Source organism: Prionailurus bengalensis, chromosome E1, assembly GCF_016509475.1.
Source record: "Prionailurus bengalensis isolate Pbe53 chromosome E1, Fcat_Pben_1.1_paternal_pri, whole genome shotgun sequence".
In the NCBI taxonomy this organism is placed as follows: Eukaryota; Metazoa; Chordata; class Mammalia; order Carnivora; family Felidae; genus Prionailurus; species Prionailurus bengalensis.
In genome coordinates this window covers 41094211-41120896 of record NC_057347.1, presented here as the reverse complement: position 1 = coordinate 41120896, position 26686 = coordinate 41094211, and the positions used below count along the sequence as shown (strand labels likewise).

Sequence of the window (26686 nt, the reverse complement as noted above, 5' to 3'; positions counted from 1 at the left end):
AGACAGAGCATGAACGGGGGAGGGTCAGAGAGAGAGGGAGACACAGAATCTGAAACAGGCTCCAGGCTCTGAGCTGCCAGCACAGAGCCTGACGCGGGGCTCGAACTCATACACCGCGAGATCATGACCTGAGCTGAAGTCGGACGCTTAGCCGACTGAGCCACCCAGGCGCCCCCCGAACTGTATGTTTAAATTTGGGCAATTTGTAAACTTTAGGCAATGTATGTTTTAGCACAATAGAAAAAAAAAAGAAGAAGAAGAAGAAGAAAAGGAAAGGAAAAGTAATGATACAGACACTTTGGAAACCAGCTTGTGGTTCCTCAAAAGGTTAGGGACAGGGTTGCTATATGACCCAGCAATTCCACGCCCAGGTATGTATGTACTGAAGAGAAATGAAAACACATGTCCTCACAAGAGCTTGTACGTGAATGTTCACAGCAGCTTTTTAAAATAAACTTTTATTTACTTGTTTGTTTATTTTAATGTTTGTTTATTTTTGAGAGAGAGAGAGAGAGAGAGGGACAGAACGCGAACAGGGGAGGGATAGAGAGAGAGAGGGAGACACAGAATCCGAAGCAGGCTCCAGGCTCTGAGCTGTGCGCACAGAGCCCGACGCGGGGCTCGAACTCACAGACCGCGAGATCATGATCTGAGCCGAAGTCGGAGGCTTAACCGACTGAGCCACCAAGTGGGGACTGCAGCTTTACCCATAAAGTGGAAACAACCCAAATGTCCATCAGTGGAAGAGTGGATGAACAAAATGTGGTCTGTCCGTGTAGTGGAATCGCATTCAGCCATGACACAAGCTACAAAATGGACGTAACTCAGAAGCAAGATGCCGCGTGAAAGAAGCACAAAAGACCACATACGGTGTGAACCTGTTTGTATATGAAATGTCCAGGTTATAAACAAATCTATAGTGACAGAAACACTAGTGGTTGCCTAGAGCCGGGAAGGGGTTGGAGGGAAACAGGGAGCGACTGCTAACGGGCCTGAGGTTTCTTTTTCGGATGATGAAAATGCTCTGGAATTGGATAGGGGTGACGGTTGCACACTTTGTAAATATACCAAAACCCACTCAATCTTACATATTGACAGGGTGGATTTAATGACATGTGAATCGTTAAAAAAAAAATCTTGTTACAAAAAATAAGATGAAGGGCACTTGGCTGGCTCAGTTGGTAGAGCATGCGACTTGATCTTAGGGTTGTGAGTTCGAGCCCCACATTGGGCGTGGAGCCTACTTAAAAAACAAAACAAAACAAAGATTAAAAAATTGTTGGAAGAAACACAAATCTTCTGGGAAAAGCTTGGCCATCAGTCCAGGCTTCGGCTGGCCACTCTCTCTGGGACAGGAACCCAGCAGGTCTGGGGCCAACAAAGCTGAATTGTGTCTCTGCCCCTCCCCCAGGGTCGGGCATCACAGGCTCAGGATGCTCCCAGCAGGGAGGGGGTGTCAGGGAGGGCCATACAGAGGGGCCTTGGGAGAAAAGAGGGTACCAGGCTGCCTGGCCCAGTACCCACTGTTCCCCTCCCCACACACCCTGGCCCTGGAGCCCCTGGCCACATTCCCCCATCCCAGGGACCCCCCTAGCTGTGAGAGAAGCCCCCGTGGGAGAAGGCAGGGAGGTCTGGGGCACAGGCAGCAGCTTGAGGGAGGCAGGCCATGGGATTGACCTCGCAGGCCCCAGCATCCTGGTCCTCCTGGAAATAGACAGAATCAGGAGAATCGAAGGAAGGGTCCTGGTCAAAGAAGTTGTAGGGCCGGAGGAAGAAGCCCACACCGTTCCCCACAGTCACCGTGTTGGGAATGTCTTCTGCATGTGGGATGTGCAGGAAGCCAGCTGTCACCCAGGCCACCAAGTCCTGGCAGGGGAGAAGAAAGATGATCCTGAGGCCTGGCTTTGCGAAGGACATGCCTGCCTCCTCCAGTAGCCCTGTGTGTACGGATTCAGCTCACTAGCCCAGGAAAAACGTGAAATCACAAAGCTTTTTTCTTTAGTGGGTTCTAAAGACCCCCAAGGAATCTGGCTTGGGAGAGGATGAAGTAGCTCATCCCTGCTTCCCTCACCTCCCCATCGAGCCTCCCCCTCCATCCTCTCAGCTGACCTGCCCTGCAATGGTCTCGTTGTTGATGAAGTCAGTGAAGTCCACAGTGGGAGTCCAAGGGTCATTCAGATTGTAGATGCTGGTGCTGCTGGGCTCCTCTTCCTTCCGCCGGGTCACGGCCAGCTGGTACCTACAGGAGATTTGGATTAGACGCACAAGGTCATCAGCCTGTCCTACTGCCCGAAACGACACTGGAGAGGGAGCACAAAGAGGAAGTGAGCACAAAGGTCTCACAACGTCGAGCCTCTTTATTATTCTGTCTCCACTTGTTCTCTTTCTTTCTGTCCCGAGACTTCCTGAGTGTGTCCAGCGTCTCATATTTCAAACATCAACTGACCCGTTGTTCAGATCTCAGATAGGAATGTCATCCTCGTGCATCCGTCCAGATCTGAGCCTGCGCCCTGGATGCATGTGTGCAGACATGGCCTGATTCCGATCTTAAGTCAGTTTCAGCGTGTCACCTGTCTGGGTTTTAGGGCATATTCCCTCAGATCTGTGCTCTTCTCGTACTGTTTTTTCCTCCAATTTTTATTGTGAACATTTTTAACATACAGAAAAGTTGAAAGAATGGCGTAGTGAACACCCATATACCCATGACCTAGAACCCACCTTCAAGATTTTATTATACTCGAGTTGGCACATAACTCTCCATTGATCCCTCCGTCCGGCACTTGAATACCACTAAGATTGTGGCTGCGGGAATGTGTGTGTGTGTGCATGATTGTGTATGTGCATGCACACCTGTGGGAGGTGGGAGCAAGTGGCTTCTGAGCAACTTGGGGCCCTTCTTATAGTCCACCTCCTCCAACCGCTAACACCCTGCCGCTCACCTTCCCCAGCTGAAGGCTCTCTCCATGGAGCTGTTCTGGGGCAGCGGCTCCCCAGCAAAGCTGAGCATCTGGATGCGGTAGCCCCGCGGGTGACCCCACTTGTTGCTGTGGTTGCTGGCCAGGTACACGTAGCGGGGTAGGGTGCCTCCCAGGGGGAAGGCGGCCTGCTCCTCAGTCTCCAGCAGCTTCCGGGTCACCTGCAGCCTCTGCATCTGGTGCTCGGGGCTCCAGGGTACCGCCGTGGGGACATAGGACGTGTCCTCAGCCCAGACCCAGTTCTCCAGTCCTGCCGGGGTGGGGTGGAGGTGGGCGGGAAGGAGGGCTGGTCATGCAGCTGCCCTGTCCCCTCTGGACTCTGTCCCCTCCCCTCCACTCACTGCTTCAGAGTGAGGCCAAAGAGAAACCCAGAACTGGGTGTGCCTCCTGCTCCCCTTCCCTCTCCCCAAGATATCTCCTATCCAGAGATTTGGAGAAGGTCCTGACTGATGTCGTCTCTGGTAATAATCCCAGATGCCTTGTGACTGGATCTCCACTGACCTTCTCCTGCTGGGGACCTGCCAGGGAGGATGGTTTCCCTGAGGTTGGAGCAGCCTGGCTGGCAATGTGCACGAGTCAGATTCTTCCTGACCCAAGGAAAGGGTCTACGCCTCATGTCTAAAGCCCTATAGCATCACCGGAACTACCTTGCCATTAACATAAAAATAGTTGTACCTCCTCCTCGAGGAGCTCTGCACAGGCAGGGCACTGGTGCTTTACTTGAACTACAACCTTATGAAGGAGGAACGACAATTGTCCCCATTGTATAGATGGGACAACTGAGGCTTAGAGATTTAAAGAATGTGCTCTAGTTTGTCATCAAGGGCATGTGGTTAGTATCATGGTAGTGCTGGGGACCCCTGTCTTACTCTGGCTCTGTATCGTCCACACAGCAGCACACAGAGGAAAGCAACATAGAATGGTCCCACCACACATGGATGGCAGAAATGCTGGCCAGAGGGAAGGAAAATCAGACCCCGGGCCCAATGCTGCTGGAGCTTGGGGGTATTTCTTATCATTTGAGGCTTGGCAAGGAATTAAGAGCAGGGCCAAGTGCACAGTCTGTTCCCTGAACTCTGGGAATTTTGAATGATTTTATTAGAATCTAACTAGGTCCCATATTAGGAATCAACTTAAGTGACCTGGGACCAAAGAGCAGTAAACCAAAACATGCCGAAACTCCCTCCATACCTTCCAAGGACCAGAGGACAGCAGAGACTGATGAAGCACACTCTCGGTTTCCTTTTGTGGATTCACTGCCCCTAGTCCACACCCCAGGGTTTCTACCCATAGGTGATAATTAAAGGCCAAGAGGGGCACCTGGGTGGCTCAGTTGGTTAAGCATCCGACTTCAGCTCAGGTCATGATCTCATGATTTGTGAGTTCGAGCCCCGCATCAGGCTCTGTGCACAGAGCCTGGAGCCTGCTTCAGATTCCATGTCTCCCCCTCTCTCTGCCCCTCCCATGCTCATGCTCTGTCTCTCTCTGTCTCTCAATAATAAATAAACATTAAAAAAAATAAAAATAAATAAAAAGGCCAAGAGTTCTTTCTGGTACATCCACACGGGCTCATGTGGAGGACAACAGCAGCAACAATAGCTAATACTCCTCACTATGCGTCAGGCACCGCTCCAAGTGCTTGAAGAGATATTGCTTAGGAGCAGAGCTAAAGAGAGGTGTGTGTGTCGGGCAGAATACATACCTATATTTTCTAGCTAAGTCCAACGAGCGATCCTAAAAGCAATGACATCCCAGTGACAATGAGCACTCTGGGTACCCAGGTCTTGGTTTCTAAATAGTATCTTCCAATTAGAAGGAACCAGAACACCTTGGAGAAGTGGTTGATTCCAGGGCTGGATCAGGGAAAATACAAGATCAAATTGAAACATCTTGTGGGGCACCTGGGTGGCTTAGTCAGTTAAGCATCTGACTCTTGATTTTCGGCTCAGGTCACGATCTCACGGTTCATGAGTTCGAGCCCCGCGTCAGGCTCCACACAGTGCGGAGCCTGCTTGGGATTCTCTCCTTCTCTCTCTGTCCCTCTTCTGCTCACTTTTTGTCTCTCTCTCAAAATAAAAAAAAATAAGCATTAAAAAAAATTCGAACATCTTGTGCCAGAAAGTAAAGAAGTACTCAAAAAAGGTTGGAGGCACATCAAAAGAACACAGGAACCAACCTGAAGCATCTCCCAATGGCCAAAACTGGAACAGTTCAAGGAACAAAATAAACGATAGTACTGGGTTATAACCCTTAGACTAAAATAAATATCCATGAATCCATGCAGTTGTGAATAATTACACGTATAAATACATGTAAAAGGAGGATAGCCCTTCCTTATGAAGAATTCTAATTAATAAATGAATAAAGAATAAGGAAAAAAATTTGAAATGACCAGTAAGGTAACACTGCAGTAATAATTGTGGCATAAAAAAAAGTCCACCAATAGATGCTTAAAAATTAGTGGGCAAGAATTTGAGAAGAAAAAAAAAATAGGATATTCACATGGCATCAAAGTAATTGCCCCAAGATATTTATTAACAGGAAATGGAAAAATATTAACTTTTACAATGGAGAAAGCTAGCAGACACCATCTTAACTAAGTGCTTGAGGTCAACATCACTATATCTCTTGATATGATGGGCTGAGAAGGGCATAATGTAATTTCTCTTGTTTTCTTGCAAAAAAAAAAAAGTACAGTCTCAATCTAACCATGAGAAAATAACAGAGAACCCCACTTTGAGAGATATCGTGCAAAATAATGACCAATATCTTCCCTAGTGTGAAGGTCATGAAAGACAAGAAAAGCCTAAGAGACTGTCACGGGTTGGAGGAAACTAAGGAGATAAGTCATGTAAATGCAGTGCAGGATCCTGCATTAGATCCTGGAACAGAAAAAGAAAATTAGTGGAAGAACAAATGAAACCCTAATAAGGTCTGTAGTTTAGTTAATAGTATTGTAATAATGTTAATTTCCTGGTTTGATGGCCATACTGTGGTTATGTAAGATGTTAACCTGTGAGGAGCTGGGTGAAGGGTATATGGGAACCGGACGAGGTTTGCAACTTTTCTTAAGTCTAAAATTATTTCAAAAGATAAAGTGTTTTGGAGGCGCCTTGCTGGGTCTGTCAGAAGAGCATGTGACTCTCGATCTCAGGGTTGTGAGTTCGAGTCCCATGTTGGGTATAAGGATGACTTGAATGAATGAATGCACGGATAAGTTTTTTTTTTAAGAGACAGTGTTTTAAAGTACTCATCATTAATCCTCAAACAGTCTTACTAAGAATGGACTGTTATACCATTTTTACACTTGTGTAAACCGATGTATAGAGCAGTTAAGCATAAAAATGTTTCTATCACACATATTTTTCAAGGTGCTGCACACGCTCTCCACTCCCCCATTAGAATGCAAGCCTCTTAAGAGCAAGGATGTTGTTTCTTTTGCTAAATTGCATTAATGCCGTTCTTGGCCCAAATATGCATTCAGTAAATATTTGTTGCTTACATGAGTGATACGCTGCTATGTGAAGAAACAGATGTGGCAAAATATAGGTACATTATGACCCAAATTTGGTAATAAAAACCTTAAATATTTATATCAATATATCCTATTTGTAGATAGTATACAATATCATAAATGTTATAATTTATTAAATATTGCAGATGCGACATTTTAAAATATGGAAGAATTTTTTTTTTTAATTTTTTTAACGCTTATTTATTTTTGAGACAGAGAGAGACAGAGCATGAACGGGGGAGGGGCAGAGAGAGAGGGAGACACAGAATCGGAAGCAGGCTCCAGGCTCTGAGCCATCAGCCCAGAGCCCGACGCGGGGCTTGAACTCACAGACCGTGAGATCGTGACCTGAGCTGAAGTCGGACGCTTAACCGACTGAGCCACCCAGGAGCCCCAATTTTTTTTTTAAGTATGGAAGAATGATCTGCTAAGGGTGAAAATCTGTCAGGAATCTAATGACTTTCACGTTTATTTCATACACTTTTATATTTTTCATGTTTCAGTGACAATTTTTAAAGCTAGGCATGGAGACCTCAGCCCCCTCTTCTGGAATCCTTGTTTCTGCTAGAATATCTTACCTGCTACATCCAGATCCACCTTGAAGTGGGCGCTGTGGGTATGGACGGTGCCCAGCGTGTGCTCCCCAACCTGGTTCCCGTACCTTCGGGCAGCACCAAAGAGAAACGCTGAGCTGATGTAGCCGGTGGCATGGAGTCGGACCTCTATGGCCCCATTGGCGTGGAAGACCATATCCCACACATAGTCATAGTTGAGCATGGTTGAGACAGATCTGAGGACCAGCACTGTCTCTGCAAGGCCCCCAAAATACTGGGAGTAGATATCTGAGTGGTGTCGCCTCAAGGGGAGACCCTGGTTCTGTTCAAACACACAAATGGCATCACGTATTGTCTTAGGGGTTTGGGACTCCAGAAGGAAGTGCCAGTCCACGTAGGTGGCCAGGTAGGGGCAGTCCACCCCCCGGGTCAGGGTTGAAGAGAAGTGACCCAAACCAAATCCACCATCTGTGTACCGGCTTCGAAGAGCAGAGGGAGAATTTCCACCATAGATGGCCAAGGCCTCCTGGAGACTGATCTCATAAGCTAGTCGTTCTCCCCGGAAGCGGATGTCAAAGATCCTTGGGCCACTGAAAGCTCCAAGGCCAAAGGAGAAAGTCCACAATGAGGAGGCCACTTGACTCCCCTGGACACTGAAGCGGGGGCCCTGGGGGTGGAACTGCAGAGGAGGACTCGGACCCCGAGGCACCTGGGACTTCAAGGACCAGGACCCACCTGTGCCGTTGTCTGGGATCAGCACCACATTCACCAGGCCGGCCTCAAACTGGTCTTCCAGCTGGGCCAAACTCTCATAGTAGCGGCCTTGAAAGAACACCTTCTGGATGGTCCAGTGGGCAGGCTCCAGAGCCTTGTGGTCTACCAGCAGCTCCAACCCCACGGGGTGCAGGAAAAACCCAGCCCCTGAGATGTTGTAGTAGAGGCCAAACCAGGTGGCCCGGTCCCCTGACTGCATACCACGGGGGGCTGTGTTCATCGCCACCAGGTTCCGTCCTTGGCGTTTATAGAAACAGCAGTGGTGGAGGAGGCCAGCAGCCTGGGGCAGCTCTCTGTCGAAGATCAGCTGGTCTATGTCCCGGTACTCTCGCATCAGCACGGGGCGTCGGTGATAGGGCAGGGGGCCCCCGTGACGCTCCACTGTCACATCCCGCAGGTAGGAGGGGTGCGGCAGCGGCCCCACCACCAGCTCACTCACGTTGGGCCGGGGCTGTCCGCCAAAGAAGACGATGGCCAGTGCCTCCCGGGCGGGCGGGGGACTCCCCCTGTCCAGGTGGGCCAGGGCAGCGGCCTTGGGGGGCAGCTGCAGCTCCACCGAGAAGACGCAGTTGTCCGAGGGGCGGGCCTGGGCTGCGTCCACCAGGCCTGGCCCCAGCTGCTGGGTCAGGAAGCTCATCACAGCCGTCAGCTCCTCTGGGCTCAGGTCCGCAAACAGCTGGCTCTGGCTGGGGGGTGTCCGGGGCTGGGCACTGGGGGAGACAGAGGGGCAGTGGGGAGGTTGGCCGGGTTCATATTCCCTCTCCAATCCCTTTTCACTCCCGCTATTACCCATGCCAGTCACCAGAACACTACACAGGGACAAAATAATGAAGATAGCCATAGGTAAATCTCCTGGACTGTCCTTAGGCTCCTGAATCAGAATGCAAAATGGGAAATAGAAAGATAAAAGACAGACAGGACTTGGGAGCAGGATGCGTCTTTGAGTCTCTGGAGGTTCCTGGTCTCTGAGCAGAGCTGTTGGGCAAGAGGCATGATGGACACATTGAAGATAAGCAGCCAAGGGCAGATGGGTGGGTGGGGGTGGGGGTGAAGCTGGAGGGGGCCAGAGGTCAGGCCAAGCTTGGGAGGTGGGGCTGAGGTAGGAACCTGGACTTTAAGTGGCCCATGTAAGCCTGTGTCTCTTGTTCCAAATCAAACACTTAGGGTCAAGGCTGGGGAACCAAGTGGGGGGAAGGGTAGGTTTTGGAGATAACACAGGTAGAAGCAAGAGGAAGTAAAGGGGACAGAAAGGGACTGTCCTTGGGCTCTCCCTCCACCCTCCAGATGGAACCCTTCTCCTGGCTATAAGGCTGCAATGGAAATTCACCTGCCCAGACCGCTCCAGCCAGATTCCCCTCTTCCCTCCAGGCTCTGCTTCTCATCACTCTCTCCTGCTCCCCACCAGCTATCAACCAGAACCCTATGGGCAGGCATGGGAGTAATGCTGAGAACATAAAACACCTGGGAGGAGCTGGGGGTGGTGAAGGGCTGAACCAGATCAACATTGTGGAGGCTCCAAGCACCCTAAATCACTGGAGGTGGGGTACACAGGGTGTGCAACCAGTCAGAAGTGGGGGCAGGGAGCAGGTGCACAGTGTAACAGAGATCCTTTGAGCAGGACTGACGGGCCAGGTCAGAGGTCAAGGGACTTGGAACACTGGCTGTGGAGTTACCTTGGCAACCCATAGCCCTCAATTCCAGGAAACCTTCCTCCAAAATGTTGCAGAGGCAGAGAGCAAAGCCACCTCCATTCTCTGCCAGGTGATGTGCAAGAGGCCACCGTCACCTGGGCAGCCAGGTCCTGAGAGGAACAAGGAGAGACCAAAGCTTCCAAGGAGGGGAGATGCTTGCCTCATGAACCTGGAGGAGAATCCTTCCCAGCATGGACCTGCCCAGGAAGATTTCCCCAGAAACAGACATGAGACTGACCTTGCGGGAAGAATGCGTTCTCTGGGCAGAGAAGGGGAAAAACATGTCAGTCAAAGGAAACAGAAGGTACAAAGGTAGAGAAACTCGAAACAGCTCAGCATGGGCAGGGAATGACCAAAAGGTCGGTGAGTTTGGTATGAGGTGGGGACAAAATGGGGGCAGAAGAGGTAAGATAGGGAAGTTTTGTGTGGCACATGTTTTTTTTTTTTAATGTGAAATTTATTGTCAAACTGGTTTCGATACAGCATCCAGTGCTCATCCCAACAGGTGCCCTCCTCGATCCCCATCACCCACGTTGTGTGGTACATGTTTTAAGCAAGGCAGTAATTGCGGGTAGACAGTGAGGTATCTGGGAGCCTGGGAGAGTTAAACCAGGTAAATTGATAACAAAAAGGTCAGCTTATCCAGAAATATTTATACATCCAGCTGTAGTTTGGTTTTGGTTTTGGTTTTTAAAGATTTTATTTTTAAGTAATCTCCACACCCAGTGTGGGGCTTGAACTCACAACCCCGAGATCCAGAGACCCACGTTCCACAACTGAGCCACACAGGGGCCCCTCATCCAGTTGTATTTTGATATGGAAACTCAAAGGGTTTTCCTTTCCCTTGTTCTTTAAAGAGGTAGGAGTAGAGGTGCTCTCTCTAAAATGGTGAGAAAGTTGGGGTCCTCCATCCCAAAATAACCTCCCTCCCCAAGGAAGCAGGCCCTTGGGGTTGGGTCCTCAAGGAAAATGGAACAGGTTTTTCTTCTTTCTTTTGTAACTTTTTTTTAACGTTTTATTTTTTGAGAGACAGGGAGAGACAGAGCTTGAGCACGGAAGGAACAGAGAGAGAGGGAGACACAGAATCCGAAGCAGGCTCCAGGCTCCGAACTCTCAGTGCAGAGCCCGATGCGGGGTTCAAACCCACAAACTGCGAGATCATGACCTGAGCTGAAGTCGGACACTCAACCGATTGAGCCACCCAGGCACCCCAGAACTGGGTTTTTCTTTCGCTGATCTGGTTTTCTTTTTTAAAAATTTTTTTTTCAACGTTTATTTATTTTTGGGACAGAGAGAGACAGAGCATGAACGGGGGAGGGGCAGAGAGAGAGGGAGACACAGAATCGGAAACAGGCTCCAGGCTCTGAGCCATCAGCCCAGAGCCTGACGCGGGGCTCGAACTCACGGACCGTGAGATCATGACCTGAGCTGAAGTCGGCCGCTTAACCAACTGAGCCACCCAGGCGCCCCTGATCTGGTTTTCATACTCTGCAGAAGCTCTTTGTGGAAGAAAGTATTTAAAAAATTTTTGATTTAAAAAATGTTTTGAAAACATTTTGATGAACACACACACAACAGTTGGTAAATACATGTAGAAAGCATAAAGGAGTGTACTGTGACAAATCCACTTCCCTTTCATCCTTCAGGTCCCCTCCACAGTCCCCTCCCCAAAACAAGAGCTTTAACCAGTACCTCTTGGGTCATCTGGGCTATTGTCAGGGCTCTTGTCAGGGCTCTTGTCGGTGAGAGAAAAAGGAGAGAATAGGGCTTTTGCACAGGAGAGTGGGTGTGCCATCAATCCCAGGGCAGGGCCCGCCTCCCACCTCTGCCCCAGCAAGGCTGGCCTCAGGGCCGCAGAAAGTGAACATAATAGCAGTGACCACTGTCACCTGAAAACTAGTTGACCATTCCCCCCAGCCCCCACCCAAATCTCAGACTACAGGGGCTTCCTTAACCCTGAAGATGAGAACCCCCACGAGCATGCCCGTGAGTGAATTTCCTGCCAACCAGGTACAAGGGCACCGAGCTTGTTATCTGATATAGAAGCATAAAGAAACATGACATTTCATACCTACCCCTGAGTGCTTGTGAGTAGAATCCACACCCAGTGCTCCCATCAACTGAGCAGTAACATAGAGACAAGGGACTGGAGAACTTGTGGTCAAGACAGAGACAACAGGATTACCACCACGAAGGCAGAAGGGGTCATTGGGAATGGGCCTGTGTGGGATAAGAGGAAACAGAACCTAATGCCAAGGCCTAAGCCCTGGCCACAGGCAGCGCGTAACCCCGGGAACTCGGGTCCAGGCTCTTTGGTAAGTTATCGTCCCAGCTCCCAGCTAAGAGCACATCATTATGATGGCTCACGTTTCTTTGTCTTGACCTGTGTTACCAAGAAGAAGCCAAGAATGTTCGCTCCAGGGATGCCTGGATAGTCAGTCTGTTAAGGGTCCGACTTCGGCTCAGGTCATAATCCCACAGCTTGTGGGTTCAAGTCCCGCACGAGGCTCTGCGCTGACAGCTCGGAGCCTGGAACCTGCTTTGGATTCTGTGTCTCCCTCTCTCTCTGCCCCTCCCCCACTCATGTTCTGTCTCTCTCTCTCTCAAAAATAAATAAACATTAAAAAAATAATAATAAAAGAATGTTGGCTCCAGTAAGGTATCACAGGGCTCTCATGTGGGGAGGTGGGTCATGACTGGGGGAGAGCCCTTTGCCTTGGCTGGTGGGGAAGCAGGTGTATAAAAGATGCCACCCCATCTTCCCTAGGTGTCTTGCTGTCACACTGTTCCCTCTGATACCTCTTCGCAATTGTCACAAAAGGTGTCCCTTTTGAAGCATTACTCCGGAGACAGGACCACGTGCCTCTCATTAGGTCTTATTTCCCTTTGAATAAACTTGACCCCTGGCCTCTGTGAATAGGATGAGTTTATTCCCTGGAGCCAGAGGCCACCCCCTGCCTGCAGGCTACCCCTACCGAAGCCCGGGAGGGGAGGGGGGGGTCAACCCTGTGCACACAGGTCATGCTCCACGCAGGTCTGCAGTGTAGGGTGACAGCTGTGGCAACAGTGTGGAGGTGTGGAGCAGCGCTGGGGTGTGGGGTGGACTCGATGAGGTCAGTGACCTCAAGGACAGAGAAAAAGGAATAAGTCTAAGATGTTGAAGAGCAGAGGTGACAGGACTGGGTGCCCAATTGGGTGTGGGTAGGCGAAGAAGAACACAGTGTTTTAGGTGACACAAAGGTTTCCTGTGACTGGATGGGCGATGGGGCTTTTCACCAGAAAGGACATACATGAAGAGCAGCAAGTTGTTTTTTTTTTTTTTAATGTTTTTATTTATTTTGAGACAGAGAGAGACAGAGCGTGAACAGCGGAGGGGCAGAGAGAGAGGGACACACAGAATCCGAAGCAGGCTCCAGGCTCTGAGCCATCAGCACAGAGCCCGACGTGGGGCTCGAACTCACGAACTGTGAGGTCGTGACCTGAGCCGAAGTCGGACGCTCAACCGACCGAGCCACCCAGGCGCCCCGAAGAGCAGCAAGTTTAAGGGGGAACCAACGAGGTTGAGTTTGAGGTGCTCATGGGAAGTCCCAGCACAGAGGCTTAGAAATAGGGCAATTGGCTCTATGGGTCTGGAGCACAGGAGAGATGTTCTAGGCTAGACATAGACATTTCAGCCAACAACAGTATTAGCAGTTAAAGAGAGGCTGGGATCACCCCAGGGAGGACTTCTGGAAAGAGAAGAGAGGAGGCCCAAGATGGCATCCTGGAAAATGCCAAGGTCTGGGCCTATGTGGGCTGGTGGGGGAGCAGAGGTAAAGGAGCCAGCATATGAGACTGAGAAGCAGCATGGACAGGGAGGGGTCAGAATGTGGGGAAGTCAAGGCAGGAGTAGGTGGTGTTGTCAAATGCCACCAAAAGGTCCAGAAAGTAGGCGCCTGGAAAAGCCCGTTGATTCTGCATTTAGAAGTCACTGGTGACCTTTGTCAGAGCAATGTCTGTGGCTGTGGGCCGGCAGAGGGAGGGCAATGGGTCGAGAGTGACTGGGGAGGCAGAGGAAGCAGACCCAGGAAGGATAGAACATGCCTTGGAAGAAGGGGTTTTTGAAAAGGCACAGACAGAGAGAGAGAGAAGACCCTGCCGGGGAGATGCAGGGTCCCCAGGAAGGCTTAGCAAGATGAGAGTCGAGAAGAGGAGCCAATAAAGAGGGAGAGATAAAAAGATACAGACGGAGGAGTGGGTAACTGAAGGAGAACCTTCTGGGGGGAGCCCGAAGGGTGGGCTTAAGCAGGTAAAAAGGCTGTGGAATTAATGAGCCCATCTTCATCACGGAACAAAGAAGCTGTCACGGGGGCACCAAGTTCCTTTTCTTTTATAGGGGTTTAAGTTTTCTCAAACCCCCTTTGCATTGTATAAAGTCTACAAGGATGAGTTAACCAATTATCACATAACTGCACCAACTATAGAAGAGCCGCACTGTTGGGATTTTTCTTCAATCAGCATCTGACCTTCCCAAGTGATCTGTTAAGTGCTCGTTAAATAAAATGCTCTTCCGTTCTGGAGGAAAAAGACCAGTTAGTGGCCAGAGAGCCCTCCTCATTTTCCCAGCAACCTCAGCAGAAAGTGTGGGAGGGAGAAGGGAGGAGGGAGGCATGCAGATGTGGGGTTCTGATTGGAGCAGCTCAGAAACGGCCTCACCTCATCGGCCAGACTCCCCACAGGGGTCCTCCCCCAGGCCCTGCCAGGAGTTCAGGCCACCATCATTTCTGACTTCCGACCCACTGCCCATGGCCAGGTCTTCTGTCAACTCTGTGCTTTGTATCTGGGCCAGAGGGAATGTTCTAAAAGGCAAATCTGACACTTGTCACTCTCTTGCCCCAAGTCTTTCCATGGCTCCCCGTTTCTCTTAGAGTAACCATGGCTTGCAAGAACTCCCTCCCTCGTCTGTTCCCTGCTTGCCCCTCCGGGCTCTCCCTATAGCCCACATGCCTCTCATTGAACTTGGGTATTTGGATGGTGCCACCTTGTCACCTCCTGGTCTTTGATCATGCTGTTTCCTCAGCCTGGAAAATTCTCTCCACTGTCCTCCTTATCCCCAGTTTGGACATCATGTCTCACAGGAGCCCTTCCCAAACCCAAGTCAGGAGCCCCTGCTATTGTCGCCCTCCCACCTCCCTTTTAATGGTCCTTTACTGGCCTCACTTGCCCGAGGACAAAAAATGTGCGTCCTATTCACTGGTGTATCCTAGTGCCTTGCATGTGCCTGGCCCTTAGAAGGCACGCTGTAAATCTTCGTTGGAAGCATGAAGGAATCTTCTTGTACTTGGAGCTGGGGCCCTTCCTGGGGGCCACAGGAGAGCAGAGAGAGGCAGGTGAGTACATGTGCTCCTTCCAGGGCGTTCTAGTGTCTACATTCCCAGAGAAGTCCCAGTTATGCCCTCTGACCCAAGCCTCAGGGCTCCCCTTGTCCAGCTCCTCTTAGGGCGATGAGTCCACGTCCTAAAGATTTTAGCACTGGGGCACCCGTCCCTTCAGAATTTAACATCCTTGATAAGTATTCACTCCTATCGCTTGATCACAAATGTGACGCCAACACACTAAGCTGGCCTCAGTGGTCTAAGGAAGAGATTGGATTGGGGTAGGGGGCTGGAGGTCCGCCTTGTAGCCCTCCTGACCCCAGCCGGGTGGACGTTCTAATGATCCACAGGTCCATCTTACCTCCTCTTATTTGAGGCTGGGGCAGGTGGTGCCATCCCTACGGTGACATGTAGAGACACAACCACGCACAGTTACATTTTCAGACAAATGCTGGCGAGCATTTGCACCCACTCACACATATGACGGCACACAAGCGCTCATGCTCTTTGGCGTGGACATGGGTTTCGAGGTCATAAGCTTCATGTCAGTGTGATGGGGAGGGGGGAGGGGTGGACGCCAGCATCCCTTTATTCCATTTCCCCCAGCAGTGACCACTGTGCGGTTGACCATAAGAAGAGTCAGCCTGTAGCGGAGAAGTTAAATTACTTAGGTCGGAGAAAGAGAAGTACAAAGTCAGTGTCAGAGCCCACAGCTGGTCATGACATCCTTTTTCTCCTCTGTCTCAGTCTTCAGTCACTCCTTGTCCTCAGTCTCCTTCTGTGTTGTCACTCCTTTCACCCCAGGCAGGCAGTGCCACAAAGTAACGCAGCTGTCACTGGCCCGCTGTCCTCGCTGAGGTCTTCCTCCCTGTTCTTTGGAACCTAGTTTCTCTCCAGCTTACTGATGTATCCCCACCCACTGTTTCATTGACCTAGAAGTGAACTTGGGCTTGGGGCAGCACAGAAGGTAGCAGAAGCTTCTGTGATGCCTGAGTTCCCTAGACAGGGTCTCCCTCTGGTCAGAGGCTGAGCGGAAGCCCAAACTGGTTTCCTGAACTTCACCTCCTGGCCTGGCCTGGGCTTCCAGCAGGCAGAGGTCACTTCTCTCCATTGTTTCTCATTGTCTCCTCTTTGAAGAGAGACAGAGAGGAGGAAAAAAGAGAGAGAGACAGAGAGGGAGTGAGAGAGGGTGGCTGAAGTTTCGCATTGTTATCGGGGATAGACAGACAAGAAAGTGCAAAGGAGTTACCAGAGGCCACATCCATTCTCCGGGTCTCAGAAACTTTACTAAATTGAGTCCCTGGGTCCATACCTTCACTTACTTAACCCTCCACCTACCCTCAACCCTTCCTAAAAGACTTGTCAATTAAAAAAAAAAAAAAGTCAGGTCCTTGTTGGGTCCATTTTTTATTAATTTTGAATAGGTAATACAGTCACATGGCTCAAAATTCAAAATATACAAAAGGGTATATAGTGTGCTAAGTCTCCTCCCTGCCCCATCCCCACCTCCCGGTTCCCCTCCCCAAAAGTATCACTAGTCTCTTGTGAATATGCATATACAAGTGAATATGTATTTTTTTAAAGTTTATTTATTTTGAGAGAGAGAGACGGGGGGGGGGGGGGGGGGGGAAGGGCAGAGAGAGAGAGAGGAAGGGAGAGAGAGAGTCCAAGGAAGCTCTGCACTGACAGGCCCAATGTGGGACTTGAGCTCACAAACTGTGAGATCATGACCTGAGCTGAAATCAAGAGTGGGACGCTTAACCAACTGAGCCACCCAGGGGCCCCCACGTGACTATGTACTTATAGTTTCCTCCCTCTACAACCCAGAGGGGAGGGGCACTACATACACCTTGCTGTTCGCATTGGAAGATCATTCCATATTAGTATACAAAGAATTCTTTTTATAGCTGCATGGTAAGGCGGTACAAGAATTTAGTTAACCAATCCTCTAGGAAAGGATGTTTCTGTTGTTTCCAATCTCTCACTATTGGTATACTCATCCCTCGCCCAGACCCCCTTGAAGGACAGCGTGGTGGGAGCCACCCCCCCGCCCCGCCCAGCTCATTTGCATGGCCACCTGTGTTGGACACCTCTAGGTTGCTGGAATTCTTGGGTCTCACTGCTTCTCACCATTGGTGCCCACCAGCCTTCCATGTCTGTTGCTGCGGGGTAGAGGTCACTGGTCACATACACCGCTGGCAAAAATGACCGCTCCTCATTACCACTGCACCCACAAATCCACCTCAAATGCTAACTTGAGCGGCTGCTGTCTGTGTGACCATCCTCTGCCGGAGACTTCGAGGCAGGTGAATACAAAGGGGCGGAGGGAACTTTCTCGGGGAATTACAGCCTGCCCCAGGACAGGGGTGGGGACAACTCCTAGTCCGGTTTGTGACAGACACAGGGGACAGACAGGGATTGTCCTCTCAAACTAGATGTCCCTTGCATTTTGAGACTTCCACAGGCATAGAGCCAGGGGAGGAGACCTAAGTTGAGAAATCAAGGCTAGGGGAGCATCGGGACAGAGGAACATCTTCTCAGGGCTGGGAGGGAAATCTCAGGGTATAAGAACAGGTGGGAAATGAAGAAGAAACAGTAGGCAAAAGGGAGAAGGAGGGAGAGAAGGAGGCCTTGTATAAGAGGAACGTGGGCTAAGGAACCCCTTCTAGCTCATCCGTGGATATGTAGGCCTGGCAGGAACCCTGCCCTGGGGCTTCTAGGGGACTATCCCCAGTGCAGAAACGCCACCCTCACCTCCCAAGTGAGGGACTGAGGAGGCTCAGGAGAAACCTGGAGATGGATGAAAAAGATTTGGGAAAGCCACAAATAAAAAACAAAAACAAAAACCCACAAAAAACAGGAGTCTTCTGGAAAAAGCTTGGCCATCAGTCCAGGCTTCAGCTGGCCACTCTCTCTGGGACAGGAACCCAGCAGGTCTGGGGCCAACAAGGCTGAGTTGTGTCTCTGCCCCTCCCCCAGGGTTGGGCATCACAGGCTCAGGATGCTCCCAGCAGGGAGGGGGTGTCAGGGAGGGCCATACAGAGGGGCCTTGGGAGAAAAGAGGGTACCAGGCTGCCTGGCCCAGTGCCCACTGTTTCCCTCCCCACACACCCTGGCCCTGGAGCCCCTGGCCACATTCCCCCATCCCAGGGACCCCCCTAGCTGTGAGAGAAGCCCCCGTGGGAGAAGGCAGGGAGGTCTGGGGCACAGGCAGCAGCTTGGGGGAGGCAGGCCATGGGATTGACCTCGCAGGCCCCAGCATCCTGGTCCTCCCGGAAATAGACAGAATCAGGAGAATCGAAGGAAGGGTCCTGGTCAAAGAAGTTGTAGGGCCGGAGGAAGAAGCCCACACCGTTCCCCACAGTCACCGTGTTGGGAATGTCTTCTGCATGTGGGATGTGCAGGAAGCCAGCTGTCACCCAGGCCACCAAGTCCTGGCAGGGGAGAAGAAAGATGATCCTGAGCCCTGGCTTTGCGAAGGACATGCCTGCCTCCTCCAGTAGCCCTGTATGTACAGATCCACCTTGCCAGCCCACCTTTCCTTGAAAGGATCTTAAGTCTTTAAACAGTTTTCCCACTGGCCCAGGAGTCCGAGCGTAGTCAGCTTCATACTGGGAGCAGCCCCTGCCTCCCTGTCCCAGCCTGTGCTCTCCATTTCGGACATGTTTCATCATGCCACCATCAGCCTATCCACCCCCAGAGGAATGACGCCCACAGGCTACTTTAGCTAGCCTCTCTCTCGCTCTCCACGTGTCCCCAGCTATGACTGAGAGGAGGATGGAGTGGGGAGACCAGGGCTTAGGAGGCAAAAGTGTCTGACATTCAGAAATTAATCTTTTAGAGGTCAAGCCAGAAATGAGAGAAGCTTTACACACAAGAAGTGTGGTCTTCCAGCCCTCCTTGAATCCTGAGGCCCCCAAAGGACAAAGTCCATGAAGCCAAGACTCAGAAAGCCACAGGGTCTCCAGGATGGGTTGGGGCCTCGGCCAGTGTCTGCAAATGAACTCCCATGAGGTAATGGTGGATCCGCAAAAGCACGGAAGGCAGGAGTCAGCTCCGCCCCTGGGGGACCAGATGGGTTTCAGGGAACTAAAGAAAGGGTGGGGCTCCTCTTTGTGCCCCTGTCTCCCTCCCCTCACCCTCCCACAGTCAACTGACCTCTCCAGCAATGGTCTCATTGTTGATGAAGTCGGTGAAATCCACAGTGGGGGCCCAAGGGTCGTTCTGATTGTAGACGCTGGTGCTGCTGGGTTCCTCCTGCTTCCGCCGAGTCACTGCCAGCTGGTACCTAGGGAGGCACTGGTCAGGCCTCCATGGTCACTAACCCTGTCCTGCTGCCTGATTATGATGGAAGGGGGGCTGAGTGCACAGACCTCCGGCTTCCCATCTCACTCGTACCGTGACTCTGGTGCTACCTCAGTGGGTCAGCCAACCTCTTTCCACATCCTCCTTTCTGATCATCCCCCTGCCATTTCACAGCATGGCGTCTCCCCCCATCCAAAATGAGGAAGGGGTCTCCCGCCTGGGCCTTAGCCTTCCGCAGGGAACATATGCCCGGTGCATGCATTTTGGCAACTGGGAAATCCTAACGGAGCTCCCACCTCTCCCTCGAATACAGTTTCAGCTGGGTTCCCACTCCTTCTCACTCCTCCCCCAGCCCCCTCTCTGACACCCTGCCGCTCACCTTCCCCAGCTGAAGGCTCTCTCCATGGAGCTGTTCTGGGGCAGCGGCTCCCCAGCAAAGCTGAGCATCTGGATGCGGTAGCCCCGCGGGTGACCCCACTTGTTGCTGTGGTTGCTGGCCAGGTACACGTAGCGGGGTAGGGTGCCTCCCAGGGGGAAGGCGGCCTGCTCCTCAGTCTCCAGCAGCTTCCGGGTCACCTGCAGCCTCTGCATCTGGTGCTCGGGGCTCCAGGGTACCGCCGTGGGGACATAGGACGTGTCCTCAGCCCAGACCCAGTTCTCCAGTCCTGCCGGGGTGGGGTGGAGGTGGGTGGGAGGGAGGGCTGGTCACGCAGCTGCCCTGTCCCCTCTGGACTCTGTCCCCTCCCCTCCACTCACTGCTTCAGAGTGAGGCCAAAGAGAAACCCAGAACTGGGTGTGCCCCCTGCTCCCCTTCCCTCTCCCCAAGATATCCCTGATCTTTCAGCCAAAGCTGTTGACCTGTAAAGTATTTCCTCAAGGATTTCATTCATTAATCCTTCACACTTATTAATGGAGAGACTGTGCTCAGCCCTGCGACACACGGAGGAATGAAATCCTGTGCTTTCCCTCCTGCTCTCACGGAGGCTGCAGCAGGCAAAGCCCTGGCTGGCTTGCTGTGCGAGAGGAGCACATTCACGGTCCAAGGTCACAGGGATACCGGCGCAGGCCGGAAAGGGGGCCTTCCTGGGTGCCTTTCAGCCTTGTATCAGGACATACGACCAGCACAGCAGGGCGTTCTGGGCAGGGACGAAACATGAGCAAAAGCATAGAAGCCTGACTCGTGTGTGGCTGGGGTGACTCTTGGGTCCCGGGCCTCGGAGGGGTGGGCGTGGCTAAGACAGCCGGGGGAGGAGCCTGAAAGGCGGGCTGGAGCCGCACTCTTGAGGGGAAGGGCCTTGCACCCTCTGAGTGCGGATCTTATAGGTGATGGGGAAACTTGGAGCTACCCAGGGGAGCATGCAGCCACAGGCTGGTAGGTGGCCCCTGGACCTGAGAGGAAGAAGAGTGGAAACAGCAGACAGAAGGCTGGCCCAGCAAGGCTTTGACACATTTTGGAGGCAGACCAGAAAAAAAATGGGTGATTGACTTAATGTGGGGAAGAAAAGTGGAAAGACAGACTCCAAGACCTCACGTATCTTTGGCTCTCTCGGTGACCACTAACCCCAGGATCTATCTGAACACTCCACAGCACCTATGCTATAAAGTGTATTGTGCCCAGAGAGACATGGAATTTCAGGGAGGAGGGGGCTTCATCTCCCAAGGAAATGTACAACCTGGGGTATTCCATGACGGGCCTGCATGTGCCAGGGACTTGGCACAATGCAAACAGAGCCTCCAAAACCTCAGCACCACAGGCCACACACAGAGAAATGAACTGAAAAAATGAAGGGCTGCCTCCCTGAAGTGGGGCCCGTATAAGAGGGAGGGAGGGAGGGAGGAGGGCAAAGGGGACCTTGTGAGGCCAGAGGCTGCCTCCTCCCTGAGCCTTGCCATTTCTCAAGATTTTCAGATGAGGTCATGTGGAGGGAGGGTGACATCGCTCTCAGCCAATGAGCTAAGATCCAAATAAAATTCAGCAGCCAACTTTCTCCCGTCCAACAAAAGGGGAAGTATGAAACTCCCAAACCACAACTCATGCTCAGATCTGCCTTTCCTGATAACTTCCAGAAAACCCAAAGCAAACAGACAACTTTTCAATCCCCTCTTCTGGAATCCTTGTTTCTGCTGGAATATCTTACCTGCTACATCCAGATCCACCTTGAAGTGGGCGCTGTGGGTGTGGACGGTGCCCAGCGTGTGCTCCCCAACCTGGTTCCCGTACCTTCGGGCAGCACCAAAGAGAAACGCTGAGCTGATGTAGCCGGTGGCATGAAATCGGACCTCTATGGCCCCGCTGGAATGGAAGACCATATCCCACAGATAGTCATAATTGAGCAAGGTCGACACAGATCTGAGGACCAGCACTGTCTCTGCAAGACCCCCAAAATAGTGGGAGTAGAAATTTGAGTGGTGTCGTCTCAGGGGGAGGCCCTGGTTCTGTTCAAACACACAAATGGCATCACGCATTGTCTTAGGGGCTTGGGACTCCAGAAGGAAGTGCCAGTCCACGTAGGTGGCCAGGTAGGGGCAGTCCACCCCCCGGGTCAGGGGAGTGGAGTACTTGCCCATGCCAAAGTTGCCATCGATATAGCGGGTGAGCAATGCTGCGGGGGAATTTCCACCATAGATGGCCAAGGCCTCCTGGAGACTGATCTCATAGGCTAGTCGTTCTCCCCGGAAGCGGATGTCAAAGATCCTTGGGCCACTGAAAGCTCCAAGGCCAAAGGAGAAAGTCCACAATGAGGAGGCCACTTGACTCCCCTGGACACTGAAGCGGGGGCCCTGGGGGTGGAACTGCAGAGGAGGACTCGGACCCCGAGGCACCTGGGACTTCAAGGACCAGGACCCACCTGTGCCGTTGTCTGGGATCAGCACCACATTCACCAGGCCGGCCTCAAACTGGTCTTCCAGCTGGGCCAAACTCTCATAGTAGCGGCCTTGAAAGAACACCTTCTGGATGGTCCAGTGGGCAGGCTCCAGAGCCTTGTGGTCTACCAGCAGCTCCAACCCCACGGGGTGCAGGAAAAACCCAGCCCCTGAGATGTTGTAGTAGAGGCCAAACCAGGTGGCCCGGTCCCCTGACTGCAAACCTTGGGGGGCCGCGTTCATCGCCACCAGGTTCCGTCCTTGGCGTTTATAGAAACAGCAGTGGTGGAGGAGGCCAGCAGCCTGGGGCAGCTCTCTGTCGAAGATCAGCTGGTGTATGTCCCGGTACTCTCGCATCAGTATGGGGCGTCGGTGATAGGGCAGGGGGCCCCCGTGACGCTCCACCGTCACATCCCGCAGGTAGGAGGGGTGCGGCAGCGGCCCCACCACCAGCTCACTCACGTTGGGCCGGGGCTGTCCGCCAAAGAAGACGATGGCCAGTGCCTCCCGGGCGGGCGGGGGACTCCCCCTGTCCAGGTGGGCCAGGGCAGCGGCCTTGGGGGGCAGCTGCAGCTCCACCGAGAAGACGCAGTTGTCCGAGGGGCGGGCCTGGGCTGCGTCCACCAGGCCTGGCCCCAGCTGCTGGGTCAGGAAGCTCATCACAGCCGTCAGCTCCTCTGGGCTCAGGTCCGCAAACAGCTGGCTCTGGCTGGGGGGTGTCCGGGGCTGGGCACTGGGGGAGACAGAGGGGCAGCGGGGAGGCTGGCCGGGTTCACCCCCATCTCCTCCCCTGCCAGCTAGCAGGACACACACCAAGGCAAAAATTGTGATGACAGCCAGAGCGAGGAGTACCAGACTGGTCTTCTGGTTCATTGTCAGTGACAGCAGGACAGAGAATTGAGCTGGAGTGGAGACGTGTATTCTCAGGTCAGCAGAGGAAGGTCTCTTAGCTTCTATACAGGGGTCTCCTGGACTCTGGCTAAGGTTCTGGGTATTCAGCGGTTCAGGATACTGAGGGTGGGGAGGGTGGGAAGGACATGGGAAGGCTGGGGGAGGGGGCGGGGCGGGGAGGGGACTCTGGACTCTGGTCTCCTGGATTCAGCGGTTCAGGATACTGAGGGTGGGGAGGGTGGGAAGGACATGGGAAGGCTGGGGGAGGGGGCGGGGCAGGCTGGGGTTGGGGGGCGGGCCAGAAGCAGGGCGGCAGAGATTTCCACAGACCTTACATGGCTTTGTCTTCCAGGCTCCAAATCAGACTCTGCTTTCTGGGTCAGGGTTGGAACTGGGGAGAGCTGGGGTAGGCAGAGGAGAGTGGGATTTCAAAATAATGCAACTGATCAGCCAGAACCTGGAAAAGCACCACCAGTAAGGAGCTGGGTGGGTCTGCACAGAGCAGACCCCCGTCCCCTTCAGCCTGGCTTCTTCCCCCAACCCCCACCTTCCCAGGGCCAGATGTTCCCTTGCCTGTAACTTGGAGCTATTGTTCTCCTTCCAAGGAAACCCCCACCACCAGCCCTGTAGCTTCCCAAGCAGCATTCCTTGGCCAGGTCTATCCCCCTTGCCCTCTCTTCTTCCATTGCTAATTTCCTTAGCCAGAGTCCTTAATATTCCCCGGGGGGGGGGGGGGGGGGGGGGGGGAGGGTTGGAGGGGGCACGGGGGCTGGCGGGGGGGGAGGGGGGAAGCCAGATTCTAGATACTTCAAAAGTCAAATAGAAGAAATTCAAGCAATAAAAAATCTTGTAATACCTTTTATTATATAAATCACACACACCATCTATTTTTACAAAATTCCATCTATTCTTCCATTTCAATGCATATGCATAAAGAAATGTCTGGCATAACATTCACCAAATGTGAACACTAGCTATTTCTGAGTGGTAGAATTGTGATGTTTTTGCTTGAATATTTTAATAATATCATTTGTATAAATTCATCATTTAAAATGAACTGAAAATAGGAATTAATGGAGGGGATATATAAGGGTATAGTATGGGAGGCTGTTTCCTAAGGAACATTAATAGGTAAGAGTCAAGGGAGCAGGAAGAGAGAACAGAGAGAAAGGTACAAACATCTCAGCAACCTCCCTCCATGTCCCACCACACCCTTGGGGCTAAAAGTCCTGGTAAAAGAAAGGGGGCAAGTCTGGGACACAGGCTGCCAGGTGGGGGACACAGGCCACAGGGTTGACACTGCAGAGCCCAGCATCCTGGTCCTTCTCAAAGTAGACGCTGCCAGGGGAGAAGATGGAAGGATCCTCATCAAAGAAGTTATAGGGTCGGAGCAAGAAGCCAACTCTGTTCCCCAGAGTCACAGTGTTGGGGACATCCTCAGCATGGGGGATATGCAGGAAGCTGGCTGTAACCCAAGCCACCAGGTCCTGCAGGAAGAGGAAGAGGCTGAAAGACTTTGGAGGCAAAACCCAGAGAACCACCCCCCTCAGCCACGATGCCCAGCCCCTAGCCTCAGCCTTGCTTCCACCTCTGCCCAGCCCTGGGCCCACATTGTAGGCAGGGTGATCCTGTGAGAAGCGTCGGAGTGGTCAGGGTCTCAGAGCTAATCTCACCCCAAGAGGAATGACCCTTGTTGGCCCCTGAATCTGAGAACTGGAAACCTACCATGCCCTCCAACCTACGGTCAGGGACTGGGCAGCCAAGACATTGAGCATAAATTGACCCTCTCCTCTGCCTCTGGGGCTACCAACCTCTCCTAAGAGGGTCTCATTGTTGATGAAGTCAGCAAAGGCCATGGTGGGTGTCCAGATGTCATTCTGGTAATAGATGCTGCTGCTCTGTGATTCCTCCTCCTTCCTCCGGGTCACCACGAGCTGGTATCTGACCAGGAATGTTGAAGGAAGGTGGTGTCAGAAAATGTCAGGGTCCGTTACTGGCCTAGAAGTCTTTTGGATCAGATTCTGTGTGAGACCACTCCCCATTCCATATCTACTTGGATCTTCGAGGTAGGGGGTGGATGGTAAGCTAAAGGTAGTGAGTTGGGGTCTCCAAGAGCTGGGATGGGGAAGCAGACCAGTCCTTCCCTACCACCCAGTGCCCAGAGCCCTCCTCACCTCCCCCAGCTGAGGGCCCTCTCCATGTCGCTCTCCAGGGGCATGTGAATGCCGAGGGGGCTGTGGATCTGGATTCGGTACCCGCGCTGGTGACCCCAGACATTAGTCTGGTCGCTAGCCAGATAAAGGTAGCGGGGAAGGGGGTTTCCCAAGGAAAAAGCTGTCAGGTCCTCCCTTCCCAGGACCTGCCGAGTCAGCTGTGGGCGCTGCAGTTGGTGCTCTGGACTCCAAGGGGCTGCCACAGGTTTAAACACCACGTCTTCAGCTACCACCCAGTTTTTCAGCCCTGCCAGGGGGAGGAGGGGGGAAAGGAGGTCCACACCAGGTGAGACGGTCCCTTGGTTCCCCCACGATGCCCACTGCACTGGCCTGACAAGGGGCAGCAGAGCTCATCAGAGAGCACTCTGTGCTGGGACCCAGGTCTGGATTCGAGTGCTGGCCCATCTTCTTTGAACCTGCCCTGTTCAGTACGGTTAAGATCACAAGTGGCTAGACCCATTTAAGTTAAAAATGCAGTTCCTCAGTCACACTAGCCACATTTTGAGTGCTCAGTTGCCACGTGATTAGTGGCTAACGTATCCGACAATGTAGATGGAGAATATCCATCACTGCAGAAAGTTCTATTAGCAACTGGTCTACCTAGTAGATCTTGGACCAATTCTTGGCTCTTCTGATTCTTTCTGAATCTCTACAGCGGGCATAGTAAGAGCTGTTCTGTAGCTGAGCTCTGTAAGTGGAAAAGAATATGCAGGTGGCTAGTTACATTCTTGTTAACTATCAAAGAGAGATTTGTCTTGGAGAAGCTGGCTGGAAACACCCAATCCCCTTCCCAGGGTGCTCTGCATATTTCTCCCAGCTCTGATATTTTGCTTCCTTTCTCCACAAGGTGGGGACCACTCTGGTTTTTCTTTTTCAGAAGTGAGTAGATTTAGATTTTATATTGGCTGAAACCTCCCCGGGATTCGATTGCACTCATAATGTACACTCCTCTTCCCACTTGGCACATGCGTATACTCTTTCTGCAGGCTCAGGCTGTCCATTCCTTTAAACAGGACCTATTGTGAAGGCACCTGGCATGGTGCACAGAGCGCTGCACCGAGCCCAGTGCCTCTGCAGGCTGTCCGTACGCAGGCGCCTGGGATGCGCACTATAGGGACCCCTAGACAGGCTCTTTAATACCAGAAACGCTCAAGAGAAACTTCACGTCAGAAAAGTCCTGTTCCAAATACGTCAAAGAATAGTTAATTAATATGCTCATTTCAAACATGTTCTTAGTTTTCCTCCCACCCCAAATCGTGTCTTTATAATCAAGAGGATAAGAAAATGTGTCACAAGATGTGTAGTTACAGAGCATTATACTTGGCCAGTCCCTTCTTGTCCTATCTCCCCCCACCCTCCTTAGGCCAAAGGGCCGGAGACTTCTATTTTCCTTTCTGGGTCTCCTAGTCCTTGATTTATTAAGTTAGTTATTTTGTTCTTGATAAAAATCTGCCAGGAACAGTAAGTCCTCTCTGTGCTTTGAGCCCCACTTGAGAAATCCCTTTCTACACTTGCAGCACGACTTACATGCCTGCTGTGTCACTGGAGGG

General features: G+C 52.0%; 1 protein-coding gene across 5 annotated transcripts in view; it reads right to left on the bottom strand.

The window, feature by feature from the left end:
- Positions 1-868: 868 nt before the first annotated feature.
- The window catches only part of LOC122485627 (retina-specific copper amine oxidase), a 29232-nt gene continuing 3414 nt past the window's right edge, over positions 869-26686 (bottom strand). The window contains exons 1-5 of one of the 5 annotated variants that reach the window (XM_043584581.1): positions 21703-23061; positions 7068-7464; positions 2940-3225; positions 2110-2239; positions 869-1866 (exon numbers count right to left, since the gene is read on the bottom strand). In XM_043584581.1, the coding sequence (XP_043440516.1) occupies positions 1591-1866; positions 2110-2239; positions 2940-3225; positions 7068-7464; positions 21703-22905 (2292 nt within the window). In that variant the 5' untranslated portion in view covers positions 22906-23061 and the 3' untranslated portion in view covers positions 869-1590. Of the gene's footprint in view, positions 1867-2109; positions 2240-2939; positions 3226-7067; positions 7472-16250; positions 18297-19020; positions 19151-19546; positions 19833-21305; positions 24411-24734; positions 24865-25097; positions 25384-26686 lie in introns of those variants that run through there. The other 4 variants (XM_043584582.1, XM_043584579.1, XM_043584583.1 and 1 more) reach the window with 4 other exon arrangements.